The sequence below is a fragment of the Microtus oregoni genome, unplaced genomic scaffold (assembly GCF_018167655.1).
Source record: "Microtus oregoni isolate MIOR12 unplaced genomic scaffold, Mior012 000000F_ref0000247, whole genome shotgun sequence".
In the NCBI taxonomy this organism is placed as follows: Eukaryota; Metazoa; Chordata; class Mammalia; order Rodentia; family Cricetidae; genus Microtus; species Microtus oregoni.
In genome coordinates this window covers 67,750,769-67,767,839 of record NW_024543059.1, presented here as the reverse complement: position 1 = coordinate 67,767,839, position 17,071 = coordinate 67,750,769, and the positions used below count along the sequence as shown (strand labels likewise).

Genomic DNA, 17,071 nt, shown 5'->3' with positions numbered 1-17,071 from the left:
TGAAGGTGACCAGCTTATGTCCTATGAGGTCTCCTGCCCCTAACTTAGCCACAAGTCCTCTGAACACTGGTGGTTAGGGGGTTCCCTTTCAAAGGGTGAGGACTTAAATGCTGTGACTAATGCTCTTCAGCTTTGTCCACACCCAGAGCAAAGACTCTGCCCTGGACAGTGAAGCAGACAGTTGGCATTTGGGCGACGGCGCTTCCTCATGCCCTCAGGACATTTAGCTTGCCTCAATCTTCCCCCAGTGGGGGAGGGGGGCAGCTCTATCTGGTTCTCTCCTGCTTTTGTGCCTCAGGTTCCCCCTGGCTCACTCCTCCCAGCTTTGCTGACCTAGTCCTTGAAGCCACTCATGGAATTTCTGCCTCGGGGACTTTGTGGTACTTTCCCTGTTTGTCTCGTTACTCCTTGAACGTGAACTGTTCTTCCTTTATTTTTTTAAAAAAAGCTTTTATTTGTTAACAATTTCATATACACACATAACACATTTTCTACTTCCTTTAAATGACATTTCTGCTCAAATGTTACTTGCTCAGAGAGACTTGCCCTGTCCTCCCCTTGGTATTATAATATTATGCTGATTATGGTCTGCAACATGCACTAAAATGGGAACTCAATGAGGGTGGGTCTTTGTCTAGTTTATTGCAAAACTCAAGGCACTTAAAGATAGGTTTATGGTAGGCACTTCAAACATTTCAACAAGTGAATTAATTAAATTAACCTTATCCCAGGAACCTAATGCTTTGATGTTTACAATACACGAATAACAATTTCCCTAAACGCAGCTGACAAAGGATGTTTTTTTATGTAAGTGCCTGCATTTGGGGGAAATGGGGATACTTTCAATTTTACTTCTAGCAAGTTCTTCTTCTATAGGTATGATGCAATGTTCTTTCTCCACAGAGCGGGCTCAGGCAGGAACTGAATTCTCCAAAGAGAAAGCAGAAGTGTGGACAGCTCAGAGTTTGTAATTGGAAGGCAGAGGTGCCACATCAGATGGCTGCTTGGGACAATTAGGACACAGAGAGCCCTTGTGCTCAGTAGGGGACAATAATTCCAATCCAACCAGAACTCTTCCCTCGACCATGCCAATCCAGGATTCCGTAAGCAAAGAGTGATGAGATAGGGTTCAGGATCTATTAAACAGTCTTTGCTATTTTGGCCAGTATCAGTACATAATCAATTTCATGGGTTTCTCATGATATAATCTGTGTTCCTTGTTGACCAAGCACTAAACACTGCTTAAAATTCCCTTCTGTGTTCCGGTGTCTACATACTTGGGCAGGTGAACTGTCTGACCCATGGAGTAAGTGGAAAGTATATGACTTCCATAATTTGCTCTAAAGGGTCCTAGCATTCCCGGCTAAGACCAAAGCTACAGATTACATACTGGCTGATTCTTACTACCAAAGAAAGAAAGATACTTGTAGAAGATGAGAGTCTCACTGACCACGAATCATCTAAGAGAGTCCGAGAGGGGAAGGTGGACACGGGTCCCCAACCCTCACCAAGAAACTACCTGCAACTGATACCTGCTGGCAAAGGAAAAATTCATTTTCTTCAGTGGCATCTCACTGGCTATACCGACCAGGCTTCAGTGTAGACCTGATGTCTGGGAATCATCGGCCAACATATAACGAACTCATTGGTATTTTTGTAGATTTTTTTTCTCATTTTGTTTTTGGGGGGCATTTTTTTTTGGTCTTATTTGCATTTCGCTTGTATATTTGGGGTTTTGTTTTCGTGGTGCATTTCTTGTTTTTTTGTTTGTTTCTTAAAGAGGGAGAAAGGGCATGAGTTGGGTGGGTAGGGAGATGAGGGATCTGAGAAAAGCTGGGGGAGGGGAGTGTGACTGGAGTGTATGGAATACTCTTTTCTTCAGTACCAGAAGAAGTCTAGGAGAGGAGACTGCAGAGTTAGGCAGACAGCTGACACAGGGGGTGGCTTTGGGATGGCTAGAGAGCTAAGTATAGGCAAAGAGGAAACAGAAGGGACTGGGGGATGCAAAACAAGAACTGAGCAGAAGGTAGGAGATGGCTGGTCCCCTCTGACTCTGGAATGCGCATCACTCACTCTGCTTTCCTGGATTTCTCTGGTTCTAACATCTGATGCTTCCTTTCGTGAACCCTTTAATAAAGCTGCCTTCCCTGTGCACAAGTGTACACGCGTGCACATGCTCTCTTTCTCTCTTTCTCTCTCTTACCCACACACACGCACACACACATCTTTCTTAACCAATTTCTGAGGGGTTGTAGAAAAATGATAAAAAAATAAGGCACACCGTTAACTATTCAAGTTACAAAAACACACAGCAATTGTACCTGTGTGCATGCACATGCTACAGTACGTATATAGAGGTCAAAGTGCAACCTTAAGTATATTCACCTTCTGCCTTAGAGTCACACACAAGGCTAGCTGGACTTGAGACGCCCAGAGGCTCCCCTGCCTCTCCCTCTCACCTCTCACAGGGGATAAGGACCTGTGTGTTAATGAGCCCTGCTTTTTCATGGGTATAGGGATCTTTTTTTTTTATTTTATTTTTTTTTATTTTTTAAATTTATTTATTTATTAAGGATTTCTGCCTCGTCCCCACAACCGCTTCCCATTTCCCTCCCCCTCCCCCGATCAAGTCCCCCCTCCCCATCTGCTCGAAGAGCAATCAGGGTTCCCTGACCTGTGGGAAGCCCAAGGACTGCCCACCTCTATCCAGGTCTCCTAAGGTGAGCATTCAAACTGCCTAGGCTCCCACAAAGCCAGTACGTGCAGTAGGATCAAAAACCCACTGCAATTGTTCTTGAATTCTCAGTCCTCATTGTCCGCTATGTTCAGCTAGTCCGGATTTATCCCATGCTTTTTCAGACCTAGGCCAGCTGGCCTTGGTGAGATCCCAATAGAACATCCCCATTGTCTTAGTGTGTGGGTGCACCCCTCGTGGTCCTGAGTTCCTTGCTCGTGCTCCGTCTCCTTCTGCTCCTGATTTGGACCTTGAGATTTCTGTCCGGTGCTCCCGTGTGGGTCTCTGTCTCTGTCTCCTTTCATCGCCTGATGAAGGTTAATATTCCTGAGGATGCCTATGTGTTTGTCTTTGGATTCACCTTATTTAGCTTCTCTAGGAACATGAATTATAGGCTCAATGTCCTTTATTTATGGCTAGAAACCAAATATGAGTGAGTACATCCCATGTTCCTCTTTTTGGGTCTGGCTTACCTCACTCAGGATAGTGTTTTCTATTTCCATCCATTTGTATGCAAAATTCAAGAAGTCCTTGTTTTTTACTGCGGAGTAATACTCTAATATGTATATATTCCATACTTTCTTCATCCATTCTTCCGTTGAGGGGCATCTAGGTTGTTTCCAGGTTCTGGCTATTACAAACAATGCTGCCATGAACATAGTTGAGCATATACTTTTGTTGTATGATAGGGCCTCTCTTGGGTATATTCCCAAGAGTGGTATTGCTGGATCCAGGGGTAGGTTGATCCCGAATTTCCTGAGAAACCGAAACACTGCTTTCCAGAGTGGTTGCACAAGTTTGCATTCCCACCAGCAATGGGTGAGTGTACCCCTTTCTCCACAACCTCTCCAGCAAAGGCTATCATTGGTGTTTTTTATTTTAGCCATTCTGACAGGTGTAAGGTGGTATCTTAAAGTTGTCTTGATTTGCATTTCCCTGATCGCTAAGGAAGTTGAGCATGACCTTAAGTGTCTTTTGGCCATTTGAAGTTCTTCTGTTGAGAATTCTCTGTTCAGATCAGTGCCCCATTTTATAATTGGGTTGATTAGCCTTTTACGGTCTAGTTTCTTGAGTTCTTTATATATTTTGGAGATCAAACCTTTGTCAGTTGCAGGGTTGGTGAAGATCTTCTCCCAGTCAGTGGGTTGTCTTTTTGTCTTAGTGACAGTGTCCTTTGCTTTACAGAAGCTTCTCAGCCTCAGGAAGTCCCATTTATTCAATGATGCCCTTAGTGTCTGTGCTGCTGGGGTTATACATAGGAAGTGGTCTCCTGTGCCCATGTGCTGTAGAGTACTTCCCACTTTCTCTTCTATCAGGTTCAGTGTGTTCGGACTGATATTGAAGTCTTTAATCCATTTGGATTTGAGTTTTGTGCATGGTGATAGATATGGATCTATTTTCATTCTTCTACAGATTGACATCCAGTTTTGCCAGCACCATTTGTTGAAGATGCTCTCTTTTTTCCATTGTATACTTTTAGCTCCTTTATCGAAGATCAGGTGTTCATAGGTTTGTGGGTTAATGTCAGGGTCTTCTATTCGATTCCATTGGTCGACTTCTCTGTTTTTATGCCAATACCAAGCTGTTTTCAATACTGTAGCTCTCTTTGATTCAATTGTAGTAGGGCGATCTGCTCTCCTTATTGCACACCTGTCCCCGCCGCTCTGCCGCCCCGCCGCTCCGCCTCTGGGGTATAGGGATCTTAACCCAGGTCCTCAGCTTGTGTAACTAGTGCTTTACCCACTGAGTTATACCCCAGGCCTCCTTCCTCTTTTATGGGCACAGCATCTTGCTACAAATTTAACCTCGCCATCACACCCAGTGTGGTACATATAAGGAAGCCTTCTTTGGCATCAAAGAACAGAAGAAAAAAAAAATCACTTCGGAGATAGGAAGGCCCCATCATCGGTTTGATGAGGTTGGTAGCTGGCATAATTGCAAGAGGCTGTTTTTCAAGTGTAGACTTGGTGTTTTATTTGGGCAGTGCCCTTTCTTATCATCAGCAAAACTTGAGACTCCTCCTACTAGAAGCTTTCGGCATGCCAGGAAGAGATAGCATGTAGAAGAACCGTGAGAATGGGGAAGGGAGCGGGTGCAGGAGGAACACACAGACTGTGGTTCACAGAACATGCACTGATGGACTCTGGGAGGAACAACGAGCGAGCGATTCTGTAACACGCATACTAAAGTGGGGGCTCATGTTGTAAAGAAGTAAGAATACTTTCTGTGGGTGCTAGTCAGTGAAGAATGAAGGCTAGAAAAATAGCACCCCAAGTTCTGTCTTGCTTTTGTTTTCTGGTATTTCGAGACAGGGTTTCTCTATGTAGTCCTGACCTCCTGGAAGCCAATCTCTGCCTGCCTCTGCCTCCTGAGTGCCCAGATTAAAGGCGTGTACCCTCATGCCCAGTTGTACCCCAAGTCTTATGGTGAAGCTGGAGAAGGCTTTTCTTTCATGAACGGTTGAAATGCAAAGGGAATTGTTTTTCCAGTTTTTAAGCAGCCTGTCAGAAAATGGCTGCTTAGTGAACTTGGTGAGGACCTCTCTCGTTTACTCTCCAGTAAACCTGTGTGGTTCATGACAGTGACATTCTCTAAGTTTTCAATTCCTATCACTAAGGCATCCTCCCACTTCGTGTGTGTGTGTGTGTGTGTGTGTTTTGCTGGTGATGGAATCCAGGACCTCACAATAGCAGGCAAGCACTAAAACCACTGAGCTACACTCAGCCAAAGCATTTGTGGGTTGTTTTTGTTTCATTTTGTTTTTAATTTTCATCAGTCCAGATGGACCAAATTATAGCCTTCAATATTATATTACTATCCAATTTTTATACTTACTTCCTCTGGAACATACTGTTTTATCATTTTTTGTTTGTCTGTCTGTTTGCTTTTCAAGACAGGGTGCTATAAGAAAGCTCTGTCTGACAAGGAACTCCCTATTCAGCCCAGGTTGAACTCATAGCAATTCTCAAGTTTCAGGCTCCCAAGAGCTGGGATTATGAGAGTGTGCCACTAGGTGGGCTCCAAGCTAGAACGTTTGGATAAGCCCATGAACTTTAGTTCTTGCTACATCTGACAGCATTCAGCGAAGAACATGGTGGGCACTTACAGAAGGTGCAGTGGGCACGAGGTCATTTTCTGTTCTTCCTGTCTGCATTGCTGTGTGGACCCGGACTGATTCATAAATGGAAGGTTCTTCCACTTTTCTTGGATAAGGATGTTTCAAAACAATCAGAGTCCCTGAATGAAAACAGAAATACACATATATAACACACACATATAATCTAATATGACCCCAAGGGAAGACCCAATTGTTGGCAGGTGACTGGCAGGATTGTAGTAAAGTCTATTTATTTAATGTTTTGAGGATGTGTGTGTGTGTGTCTGTGTGTGTGTGTGTGTGTGTGTGTGTATGCGTGTAAGTGTGTGTGTGTGTGATTGTGTGCGATTGTGTGTGTGTGAGATGTGGAGGTCAGAGGACAACTTTTGGAGTCAGTTTTGTTTTTCCACCATGGAACTCCCAGAGTAACACCCAGGTCACCAGGCTTGTGAAGCAAGTGCCCTGTCTTCCCAGCTGAGCCTTCTTGCCACCTGTCTATTGTCATACACATGTGCGCTTACTGGTCTTCTCAGCATCCAGAGAGTACCAACTTCACACAAGGCACATAACTTGGATGCAGAGACATATTACGACATGATTCAGATGAGTAATCAATGTAGTCATTTAAATGAACAGGCTGATGAGATCTGTAGAGTAATGTTGACAAAGTGGAATATTCAAAGTCTGAGGCCAGCCTGGTCTACAGAGCTAGTTCCAGGACAGCCAGAGCTGTTGCACAGAGAAACCCTGTTTCGAAAAACCAGGAAAAAAGACAGACAGACAGACAGACAGACAGAAAGCAAGGAAGGAAGAACGAAAGAAAGAAAGAAAGAAAGAAAGAAAGAAAGAAAGGCTTTCACAAGAAACTTGATGATTGAGCTAGACCTGAAGCAATAATCAGGAAATTTGCAAATGGACTTTAACAAAGCCGTTAGGACAAAGCACAGGACATGGGGAAAGGTCTATGCTGCTGCCCTTCCTGAAGAGCAGAATTGACACAAACATCAATGGGCCTCAGAATCACGGCCTCCCAGGCCTCCCTCCATGCTCTCCTAGCACCCCAGGGGAGTCTGGGACTTGGGTGAGTATTGTACGAGCGGATGGAAGCTTGTTTGCAATAAGAGAGGCCCAGGCAGAGAAGAGGTTCAGCCCAGTCAAGTAGGCCCTGGGAACATCATTCAGAGGCTCAGAGAACTTCTGACTTGGCATTCTGACATTTCCCATCCCCAAACTTCCCTAACTGATCAGTCAATCAGAAACTAGAGACTTGACTACAAAGAAAGTCAAAGGCTTTTTCTTGTTTTCTACTGCAATGGCTTCTTGCTAATTTTCTGGGGTGGGGGTGGGATTGTTAAAGATAACACCCAGGGGTTTAGATGGGTTAGGCAAGAGCCCATTTCTACCCCGGTCTCCTCCTTGCTTTTTATTTTAAGAGGGTCTTTCCTATAGCAGCTCTGTTCAGAACTGCACAAGACCCGAAGGCTGTAAGTAATTCAATCACTAAGTAGTTTGCTTTGCTCAGTGCCAAATGCTTGCGCTGGCCATGGGGTCACAACAGCAGACACAGGGTACCTGCTCTTCCTGTTCCAGTCTGAGGACCAGAAGCACAAGGTCGGTGCATTTCTGGTATAAAATGCATTATGAACAAATAAATAAAGAAGGGCAGAAGACAGACGGTGGGGAAGGGAGAGGCAGTCTCCACAGGTGGCCATCTTTGAGAAGATGAGTTGGGAAAAACTATGGAAAGGAGGGACAGCAGATAGGAGCAAAAGAGGGGCAAACAGTGACAGAAAAATAGCTTCTCGGTGGTGCAAACGCCCAGAACATTAATGATGATGGTACCCTCCCAAACACCATGCAGTGCTTACATATACATGACTGACCGTCCAATCAGATACCCTGGCTGCCACAAAGTGTTAGAGAAGACAAAAGATGCTGCCTTTGAGAACAACAGGATCCGGGTCCCTTTATGTATCCTATTCACATTGGTGGCACTGGGCTCACAATGACAAATGGCTTGGCAGTTATCAGAGGGTACAGGCCTGCTCCTGCACATCGTATGTGTCTTTTTTTCCTTTTCTTACTGTTTTAATCACTGTGAGCATTTCTGAGAATGTATCAGTCATATGTGGGGTAGGAGTCAGAATGAAAGCTCAGCTACCTAAATCAAGAGCAGTCTGAGAGTAGGCTCAGGGTTCTATGAACCCTGCTCCCCTCTGTAGGCGATGGGGGAGCTCAGGGCTGTGTGGACACTGCTCCCTTCAGAAGATCATGGGTGAGCTCGGGGCTAGCGTCCTATCCCCCAAGAAACACTCACACTGCTATGCCGGGCAGCTGCCCCTGCACTGTGGAAGGATTCCTGGCTTCACAAAGCAAGACCAGGCTGGACTGGCCCTCCCTTGCCCCTCTGTACCTGCTGACCTAGTGCAGCTCTTCTGTGCTTTGGTTCTTCCTCTTACTGGTACAAACAGCTAAACTTCCTTCAAGGCTGAATTGTGTACCAGATAAAGGGTGTTTGTGGAAAGATTACAAAACCAGATATTATTCTCTGATAAAGAACATTTAAAAGTCCTTAAGTGAAATTCATTATAATGACTAAATGTTTGAGAACTTGGATTTTTTTTTTAAATTTGTGTGTGTGTGTGTGTGTGTGTGTGTGTGTGTGTGTGAGTCTGTCTGCATTTGTGTGCATGTGCGTGCTGGTGTCTGCAGAGGTCAGAGTGTGTCAGATCCTCTGGAGTTGGAGTTACAGGCAGTGGGTGTTTGGAACCAAACTCTGGCCCTCTGCAAGGAGAGCAGGCTGGGCCATCTCTCCAGCAACATGCATTAAGTCCTCTTTACGTTACTCCCTTCTTCTCTCTCTCTCCTCTTCTCTCTCTCCCTCCCTCCTCCTTTCATCAGCCCCCCCCCGTGTGTGCATGCGTGTGCATATGTGCATGTGTGAAGTAATTGGATTCACTTCATTGAGTTCCTCTTCTAGAAGGAAGGCTCAGCAACTCCGGTAGAAGCTGACTGCTGTGTCCTGCTTCACAAACATTGTTGGCGGACGGTCCATCTTTGAGAAAGGTAGAGCTAGGCCCCTGCAGAAGTGTCATCACTGACAGCCTGGGCCTGGCTGCTACCCTTTGCTCTCTGTCTGGTTCAGCCTGTCCTTGCATTCCTCTTCCCCTGCCATTCCAGTGTTTTTAAATTTAGCCCGCTAGAGATGCAGGACTCTTCCACCCAAAGCCCAAGAGAGTGTCTTCACGCTACAGGACAGAAACTCTGGGCTGGTCAATTTAGACAAAGGAACTTTGTGAGAAGAGTCCAAGTCTGAGAAAAAGTGCAAAGGGGAGGAGGGTGGCTGTGGAGAGGTGGGGGGATGGGCGTGGCAGAGGTCAGAGAGGGAAGCAGATCAGAAACTGCCTGCCCTGGCCACTTGGTTCCAAGTTTCACTTCAGTTTCTGTACTTCATGAAGGTTGCTTCCTGCCGCAGACATGAAGCCTGCCTTCAGACATGCTCGGCAGAGGTAGGGTTTTCCGATGATCAGAGCTGGGCCAACACAGGCATTCTAACTTGATGGCCTGATGGGTAACAGAGTTTACGTGACAGATACATCTGTAACTCCATACCCAACAGCATAGCCTGATGGGTAACAGAGTTTATGTGACAGATACATCTGTAACTCCATACCCAACAGCATAGCATGACTGTGCCAAGGGACTCTCCTCTAAGATGAAATTCAGAAAAAGACGGGAATGGCCTCAGGCCCCGGCGTTGTTTTGCAAACAGAACGAACGTAGTTTGGCACAGTCTTAGGGAACTTTCATTTTCATATTTATTTTATGTTCTAAAGTTAGCTTGTCAGGTCTCCCAGCGGAACACAAAGAGTCTGAGATCAAGAATGGTTTTTCAGGGGCCTGGAGCAGTGATTTGGAGGTTAAGAGCACTTGCTGCTCTTGCAGAGGACCCAGGTTCAGTTCCCAGCACTGACATGGTGGCTTGCAACCATCTGTAACTCTAGCTCCAGGGGATCTGAAGATCTCTTCTGATCCCTGTGGGCATCAGATACACTTGTAGTGTAGTGTAGGCACACATGCAGACAAAATGCTCATACACAGAAAAGAAATAGCCTTTAAAAAGAATGATATTTAACTCACCTCTCTATTTTATCAGTGGTTAACAGTGTCTATCTGGTGGTTAACACTCAGTCATACTTATTAAATATTAAATTCAATATATGAGATAAGAGTCATCTATGTTTTGTTTCTACTGCTCAGGGGTTTGGAAAATGGCTTTGCAAATGCCAACATGTGTTCTTCTGTCCCTGCCAATGGGATGTGGCTTTTTAGGGGTGGGATCTTAAATGAATAGTGCAGTGTTTCTTCCTGGTCCCTTGGTGCTTGTGTGACATTAGCCAACATTCACTTACAACTAGAGCAGCTTTACCAGCCCAGGGAGAAAGGGAAGTAGGCCAGTTAGCTAGGGCAGAAGATTCTAGTCAAATGTCCGAGGCCAATCAGTCACCTATTTTGGAGTGGCCCCTTGATTCCACCACACCTATGAGCACACTGGTGCTTAAAATCTGAGGCGACCTTACAACCATTTGATGGACACACCTGTCACTAATTATTTCACGCTATACCAAAGAGAGAGCTCGCAGCTCCTGCCTTGAGTCCTACAGAGTTACTGATCGCCAAGAGGTTTGGCAAATGAGTCATAAGGATGAACGTGCATCAAGAATCATCTAGGCGTCTTTTTCCGTCTGAAGTCATTCACAAAGAGACAGCAAACTATGAACTATTACTGCAAGCTCGGTTTTAGATGACGGTGAAACCGAAGCTCAGACAGGTAAGCATAATGAATGTGAGGACCCGGGGTTGGCAAATGGCAGAAGCTAGCGTGGGATGGAGAAATTGGAGGTCTGCTCATCATGCCCGTTATTCCCAGCCTCAGGTGGCGTTGCCATGGGAATCTCTGCTGCATGCAAACTGTTCTCCACTGTGGGCAAGAGTTTGCATGTAGAAATACTGTTTGAAGAGATGGGATTCATCTGGAGCAGCTCAAGGAACGCTGATGAGAATGTTCGCCTCTCCCCCCAACCTCCTCACCAGGTCTGTTTGTTCGTTTGTAAAGGAGAATTAAATGGTCCCAAGATATGTTCCATTTCTAACTGCCTGGGAAGCAATTCAGACACACGGGCCCCAAAGTGGGAGGAAGAAGACGAGAAGCCTTGTAACCAATGCATGGCCTGCTCCCTGGAACTATGACATTCCCTTGAAGGACGCTGGTCCAGGTTTCCTCTCATTCTCAATTCCCTTTTCCCTCTCCAGGGCATTTTGCCCATCATTCTGTCTGTATTTGTCTTACTTAGTTACTCAGGCAGCTTGATGTCCTTTCTCAAAAGATGTACAGTCAGGTCTACTATTTTAGGATGCCTTCTAGGTAGCTTTTGTGTGTGTGTGTGTGTGTGTGTGTGTGTGTGTGTGTGTGCTTTCAGATTTTTCTCTCTAGTGCAAGCTTGAAGAAGATGGCCAGTGAGACTGTTCAGCGGGTGAAGGAGCTTGCTGCCAAACCTGATGACCTGAGTGAGCTTCACACTGGGCCCGCGTGGTGGAGGGAGAGAAAACAGACTCCAGAAAGTTCTCCCTTGACTTCCGTGTGTGCATTGAAAATAAATAATAAGTAACTAGATGCCATAAAAATATACTTAAACATCTCTCGAATGGCGTTTCACCAATGCAGTGCACGGAAGGCGGAAGCTGAAAGCGATCCACCTTCTTTAGCACAATAGGCCTCCATCACTTAGCAAGCCGGGAAAGTACCTGCGCCTTAAGATGCTTAGCTCGAATTCCAGCGTCAGCTAGGAGGGTTAGGCTTAGATGCACAGCCTCGGGTAAGTAATGTAAAACCTCTGGTTTTTATTTCCTCATCTGAAAATGGGGTCACTGCCTGTGTTCCTGTGGGCAGGCGGGACGATTAAATGATCTGATATGTGTGAAAACCCCTGAGCCGAATATCTGGAACCTGCTAAGTTCTCCAGAGTGGAGCCTCACACCCCCCAACCCCTGTCTTTTTCATTGGCAAGCGCACCTCACTCGCTAACTGCAGAACATTAGCGACTGCCCCGCATGAACAGAGGAAGTGATGCCTGGCTGTGGTTTGGCAGAAATTCCAAGCTGTCCATTAAGTTCCTCCCAGACACAGCATATACAACTCTTAAACTCATTAAATTTAAAGCACCACCACCTGGGGAAGCCAGCTGGGGCCACAGATGAATAATAGGAGCCGTGACTTTTACCAGAAGCCTGGGCAGCCCCACATCAAAGCCAAAGACAGAAGTGGAAATTTGACATTTGGGGAAGAACCGAACAGGGTCTCCAACGCTGCCCCAGCTGGGGAAGTCGGAAACAGAGGGCCTGGCTGGGAGCCCTGAGCGTGTTCTCCTGTGTGGATTAGGTAACGAAAGCTGCCTAGAATTCTTAAGAACAAACCAATGCACACGACAGTTTTCACTGGAAGCTATCTCAATATGAGAAAAGGCCATTTTTTTTTGTTTTGCTAATACTTGGATACTTCAGCATAAATAAAATAAAATTTTTATCTACATTTATCTACATTTTTATGACTGTATGCATGAAACTTAGCTAATTAGACTCAGTGAAAATTAACTATACTAAACCCATTTCTCAAATACCCAAGTTTACTGAGTGCTATTTAAAAGGAATATACTTTTTCGATATCATCCCTGACAAGCGAAAGGCAGATCCTGAATTTAATCACCACCAGGTAGATACGGAACACAGAAGCATAAGCGTGTATTGTGTTTTGTGTCAGTTTTCCTGGCTAGAATTGTCAGGAGTGTTTGAGCGCTGTGAGAATCCCTCGTTCCCTCACCCTCACCCCACCCCTACACCTGTAGCATGCTAAGAAAATGATTAGCATTGTTCTTTCGAGTTCCAGGATACGTTAGGAAACAACACTCACAACAAGCCCCTCTCCACGAGTTTATGCTAATATGCAGAAGAAGATAGTTTGAACAAGTGAATGATAAAAAGTGTACAATTATCAAATATGCCAGAGGAAAAGTGAGTCTATCACATAGTGCTATTGTGGACATAGGAAACGCTAAGGTTTTGGGGATTAGACACATCCTTAGCGTGTTCCTGGATGTTAGCGCAGAGAACTTGGAAAGAATACAAGCTCTAATGGAGATCATGGAAGGGGGAATTCTAGAGTGCACACGGCTGGCAGGATAGTTTAGGTATGATTTGGGGAGCCTGAGTTCTTCAGATTAAAAAGCACACATCCTGAGTGTTTAAGGAATAGAAACTAGGGATAAAGGAGAGAATAGGCACTAGAAGTGTGTCCCTTTGGACCAACGATCTTCCCCTGTCTTTAAGACAAAGGTTTGCTTGTGACCTGCAACCACGTATTCTGGTGTCAGGCTCCTGAAGCTGTCACCTACCACTGTGGGGCACAAACGTGAGGTCTGTGCTGTTTTATTCGCATCTCCTGCTGCCCTCAGAGGCGGTAGCAATTCCCACCAGTGTCACCTCCCGCTAGGGCAATGTCCCCCTTGTGCATGTCAGGCAAGCACTGGACCTCTGAAGCATAGACCCAGACCCCCAAGCCCCCCTCTCTTTTTCTTCTTTAGTATTATTTTTTAAATTTGAGATAGTATCTTGCTAAGTTTCTCAGTCTGGCCTTGAACTTGTGATGCTCCTGCCTCAGTCTCCTGATTAGGTAAAATTACAGTCCTGTTCTACCAAGTCAGGCCCAAAGTCTCTCTATTTATAAACACACTGCAGGGCAAAGCTGGGTCTTGGACTAAATAACAGGAGTGACCTAAAATATTGAATTTTAGATCTGATTTTGGAAGACTGAGAGAAAAGCATTCTGGAAGACCCTTGTTCAATGTGTGAAAAAGGAGTTTTTCTGTGCTCGTCTTCAAACCACAAGAAATTTAGCCTGGAGTCTCCTGATCACTCAGAGCTAATATCAGAAGTTCTTTTGTTTTATTTTTTGAGAGTGGGCCTTGCCACGCAGCTCAGGTGGATTTTGAACTTAGGATTACAGGTGTGTACCACCATCCATGCCCACCAGGAGCCAATGAGTAAGTGAACCAGAAGAAAGCGGCTATTTTTAGAAGGTGGCGTTCTGTTTGCCATGCGTCATCCCTCATGGCCACAGTGGTGACTCCGTGACTTCTGGAGTCCTCCTAGGCTTAACAGTCATCATGACATCAACACATGATCTTGTTCTCCGGAAGCCTATTACTCCCACAGAGGGCAGATTAGAATGCTCAAGTGTCATGAGTTTTATCCCTTGGACAAGCCTTGGCAGCTTTGCCTTCATCTGGTGGGGACAGATAAGCAAGAAGAGTGAATGTATTCTAACTCAGTGCTCACGTCCATTGGCTGAATCAAGCTCCAAAGAGCAAATTGTTTATCAGATAATGGCGAGGAGAGGGGGACAGCCAAGGGACAGGATAAGGAAAATGGGAGCCATAGCAATAACGCACGGAAAATTTAACTTTGAAGAAACCACTTCCCTAAACTCTAATTCTAAACCCTTCACATTAATCGCCAGCTGCACTCCAGTCCCCTTTAAAGCCAGGGTCTTGTTATGCAGTCCAGGCTACCCTCCGCCCAGCTGTGTATCCCAGGCTCACCTTGAACCTGTGATCCTCTTGCCTTCGCCTCTCGAGTACTAGAATTGCAGGTACCACTACACTTGGCCGTGAGACTTCTTTAGTCAGGATAATGTATTTACAGGGAGGCTGTCTATTGCTCCAAAGGCAGGGTGAAGGTGACCCTACCTGCACTTCGGTCTCAGTCTGCCTTTGAAATCTGCCTGGAGGCAGGATGCGCACCTTTCTCTAATTTTGAGAAGGTCCAGTAATGAGCACAGAGAACCATAAAAGAGATTTAGATAGTGTCTACGAGAGAAGTTTAAACAGCAAAACTGACTCTGCTGGGGGAGAAGAGGAGCTGGGCAGATAATGAGAATGGTTTTGCAGCTACAGCAGTCCTCATAAACATCCAATACTTGCCCAGCTACACTGACGGCAAATATCAGAGGGACAAAAGGAGAGGTGGTCGAAATGAAGTCACCCTGCTCCACGGCTAGAAACCAAGAATTGAATCCAACCCAGTCGCTTCAACATAAGCAGGAAATAAAGCTGCAGGGCAGGGGTCAGGGAAACTGAAATGCTTGCTTGGGCCAAGGTAGCAGTGGAAAGGAGTATCCATCCCCAGTGCGTTTGTTTAGGAGAGCACTGCTGGTTAAAGCTGGAGGGAATTGTCAGGGCAGGCCCAGAGGAGTCCCACCAGGAAAAGGACAGATTTAAAGCTGAAGGTTCGAGTTCAGGATGTTCTCCCGTAAACCTGGTGTTTTCAGTTTAAAGAGAAGAGACTGTTTTGTGGTTTCTTTTCTGTGTCTTTCATCTGTGCTAGACACTGATTCGTCCTGGGGTCTGTCACAGCCACACACATGGCAAAAGCAGAAACCAATGATGGCACAGCTCTTTCCTCCACACTGATGGGCAGAAAGACCACTCGGGAGTTTTCTGAGAAAACTGATAAGTGCAAATTTATGGCAATCGGCTGTATTACTCAGTTTTTCAGGCTACAGGCTCTGGCAGGTTCCTCACTGTTGATAAACTGAGATTTTTTTTTTAAATCATCATTTAGAGTAAATAAAGCTGGAATTCTAAACCATAAATTCAGAGGTGACCTTTTACTTACTTTCTTTATAGATAAACACGTTACATAATTCAAGCACCAATATGTGTGCTTGAGTGTGGATAGAAAATGTCCTTCAAAGGCCTGTGTGCTAAAGGCGTGGCCCCTAGCTTGGCCTTCTGAGAAGGTGGAACCAGCGTGAAAAAGTTAGGTCCTTGGTGGTGTGCCCTTGAAGGGGATATGAAGATGGGACTCAGTCACTTGCTTTCTGGTCATGAGCAAGCGGCTCTCAATTCTGTGTGTTCCCATTGTGATGGCAATGGGGTAAGATATCATGGACTAAAACCTCTGATGCCATCGGACAAAATAAACCTTTTCTACTTGCATGCCCATTTAGCTCAGGGATTAATATTGCTACACCAATGGAATGCTGGCTGACAAAATGGTTTTTTATATTAACTTTCCAGTTTGTCTAAATACTGAAATGGGAAATTTCGAATCCTTCCAAGTCATATGAAAGTCCAGTCCTAAAACTTTGTAGCAGATATGGACCTTTACTGTGCATAAGAAATGCTTTCTAATCAATGTTTTCAGTATTGAGCACTCGATCGCTGTGGGCATTGCGTGTGACATTTATCTTTGAAAGTGCTTCAAATTAAGCTCTCTGGGTCTCACCTACATCCAAAAAAATGTTTCTCTACATATCAGCTTCATGCTTCACACAGACCCAGTTTCCCTTCAGTGTCCATGCCTAAACTGATAAGGAGAAAAATCCTTCTTGGCTTGTGCTTTCTTTACTGTATGTATTATAAAATAGAACATCCTAAGGAAATCCTTAGGATAAAGTCTTACTATGTGGCCCTAACTGGCCTGAAACTATGTGAACCAACTGACCTCAAACTCATGAAGATCTTCCTGCTTGTGTGAGCTTTTAATATCCCACGAACAATCTATTAATGCATTTTGAGAAGATGTATACTTTTGTAGAATGTACCTTGTTTTCACCTAAAGAGGGTGCTGAAATCCTAATATTTACATTTAAAAATGATACTTATTTTTGTTTATGTGTATGTGTGTGCACGTGTTTGTTTGTATAAGGACCCCATGCACGCACATGTCCACAAGGCTAGAAGACGGTTGGACCCCTGGAACTGAAGCTACCAACAGTAGTGGGCTGTCTGGTGTGGGTTCCTGAAATCAACCCAGGTCCTCCACAAGAACAGCGAGCGCTCTTAACTGTTGAGCCATCCCTCTAGCCCCCTTCATATACATATTTTTTAATGTTCCACACAACATGAAATTTGTTTCTAAACATGGCAATTTCCTATCACAGGCATAAGATTCAAGAGTAACAAGTGTGAAATTTGTTGAAATCTACTTCAGTTATTCTTCTTCTTCCTGGAACAGTATTTCAGAGGTAAAGTCTACAGTTTATATTATGCCTTGAAGACAATTTGTTTCCTTTACAACTAATGCTAGGTTTAATTTTCATTATATTTAAACAGGAGGACCAGATCAAACTTTCAGAGGTGATTTGGGCTTAGTCCCAACCATGAAATATCAATCTATTATAC

The 17,071-nt window shown here is 44.9% G+C and overlaps 1 protein-coding gene across 1 annotated transcript in view; it reads right to left on the bottom strand.

Annotated features, from left to right (window-relative positions):
* Positions 1-17,071, bottom strand: part of Dapp1 (dual adaptor of phosphotyrosine and 3-phosphoinositides 1) — a 50,120-nt gene that overhangs the window by 11,434 nt on the left and 21,615 nt on the right. Inside the window, exon 4 of the mRNA XM_041656138.1 lies at positions 5,841-5,971. Within this exon, the coding sequence (XP_041512072.1) occupies positions 5,841-5,971 (131 nt within the window). The remainder of the gene's footprint in view (positions 1-5,840; positions 5,972-17,071) is intronic.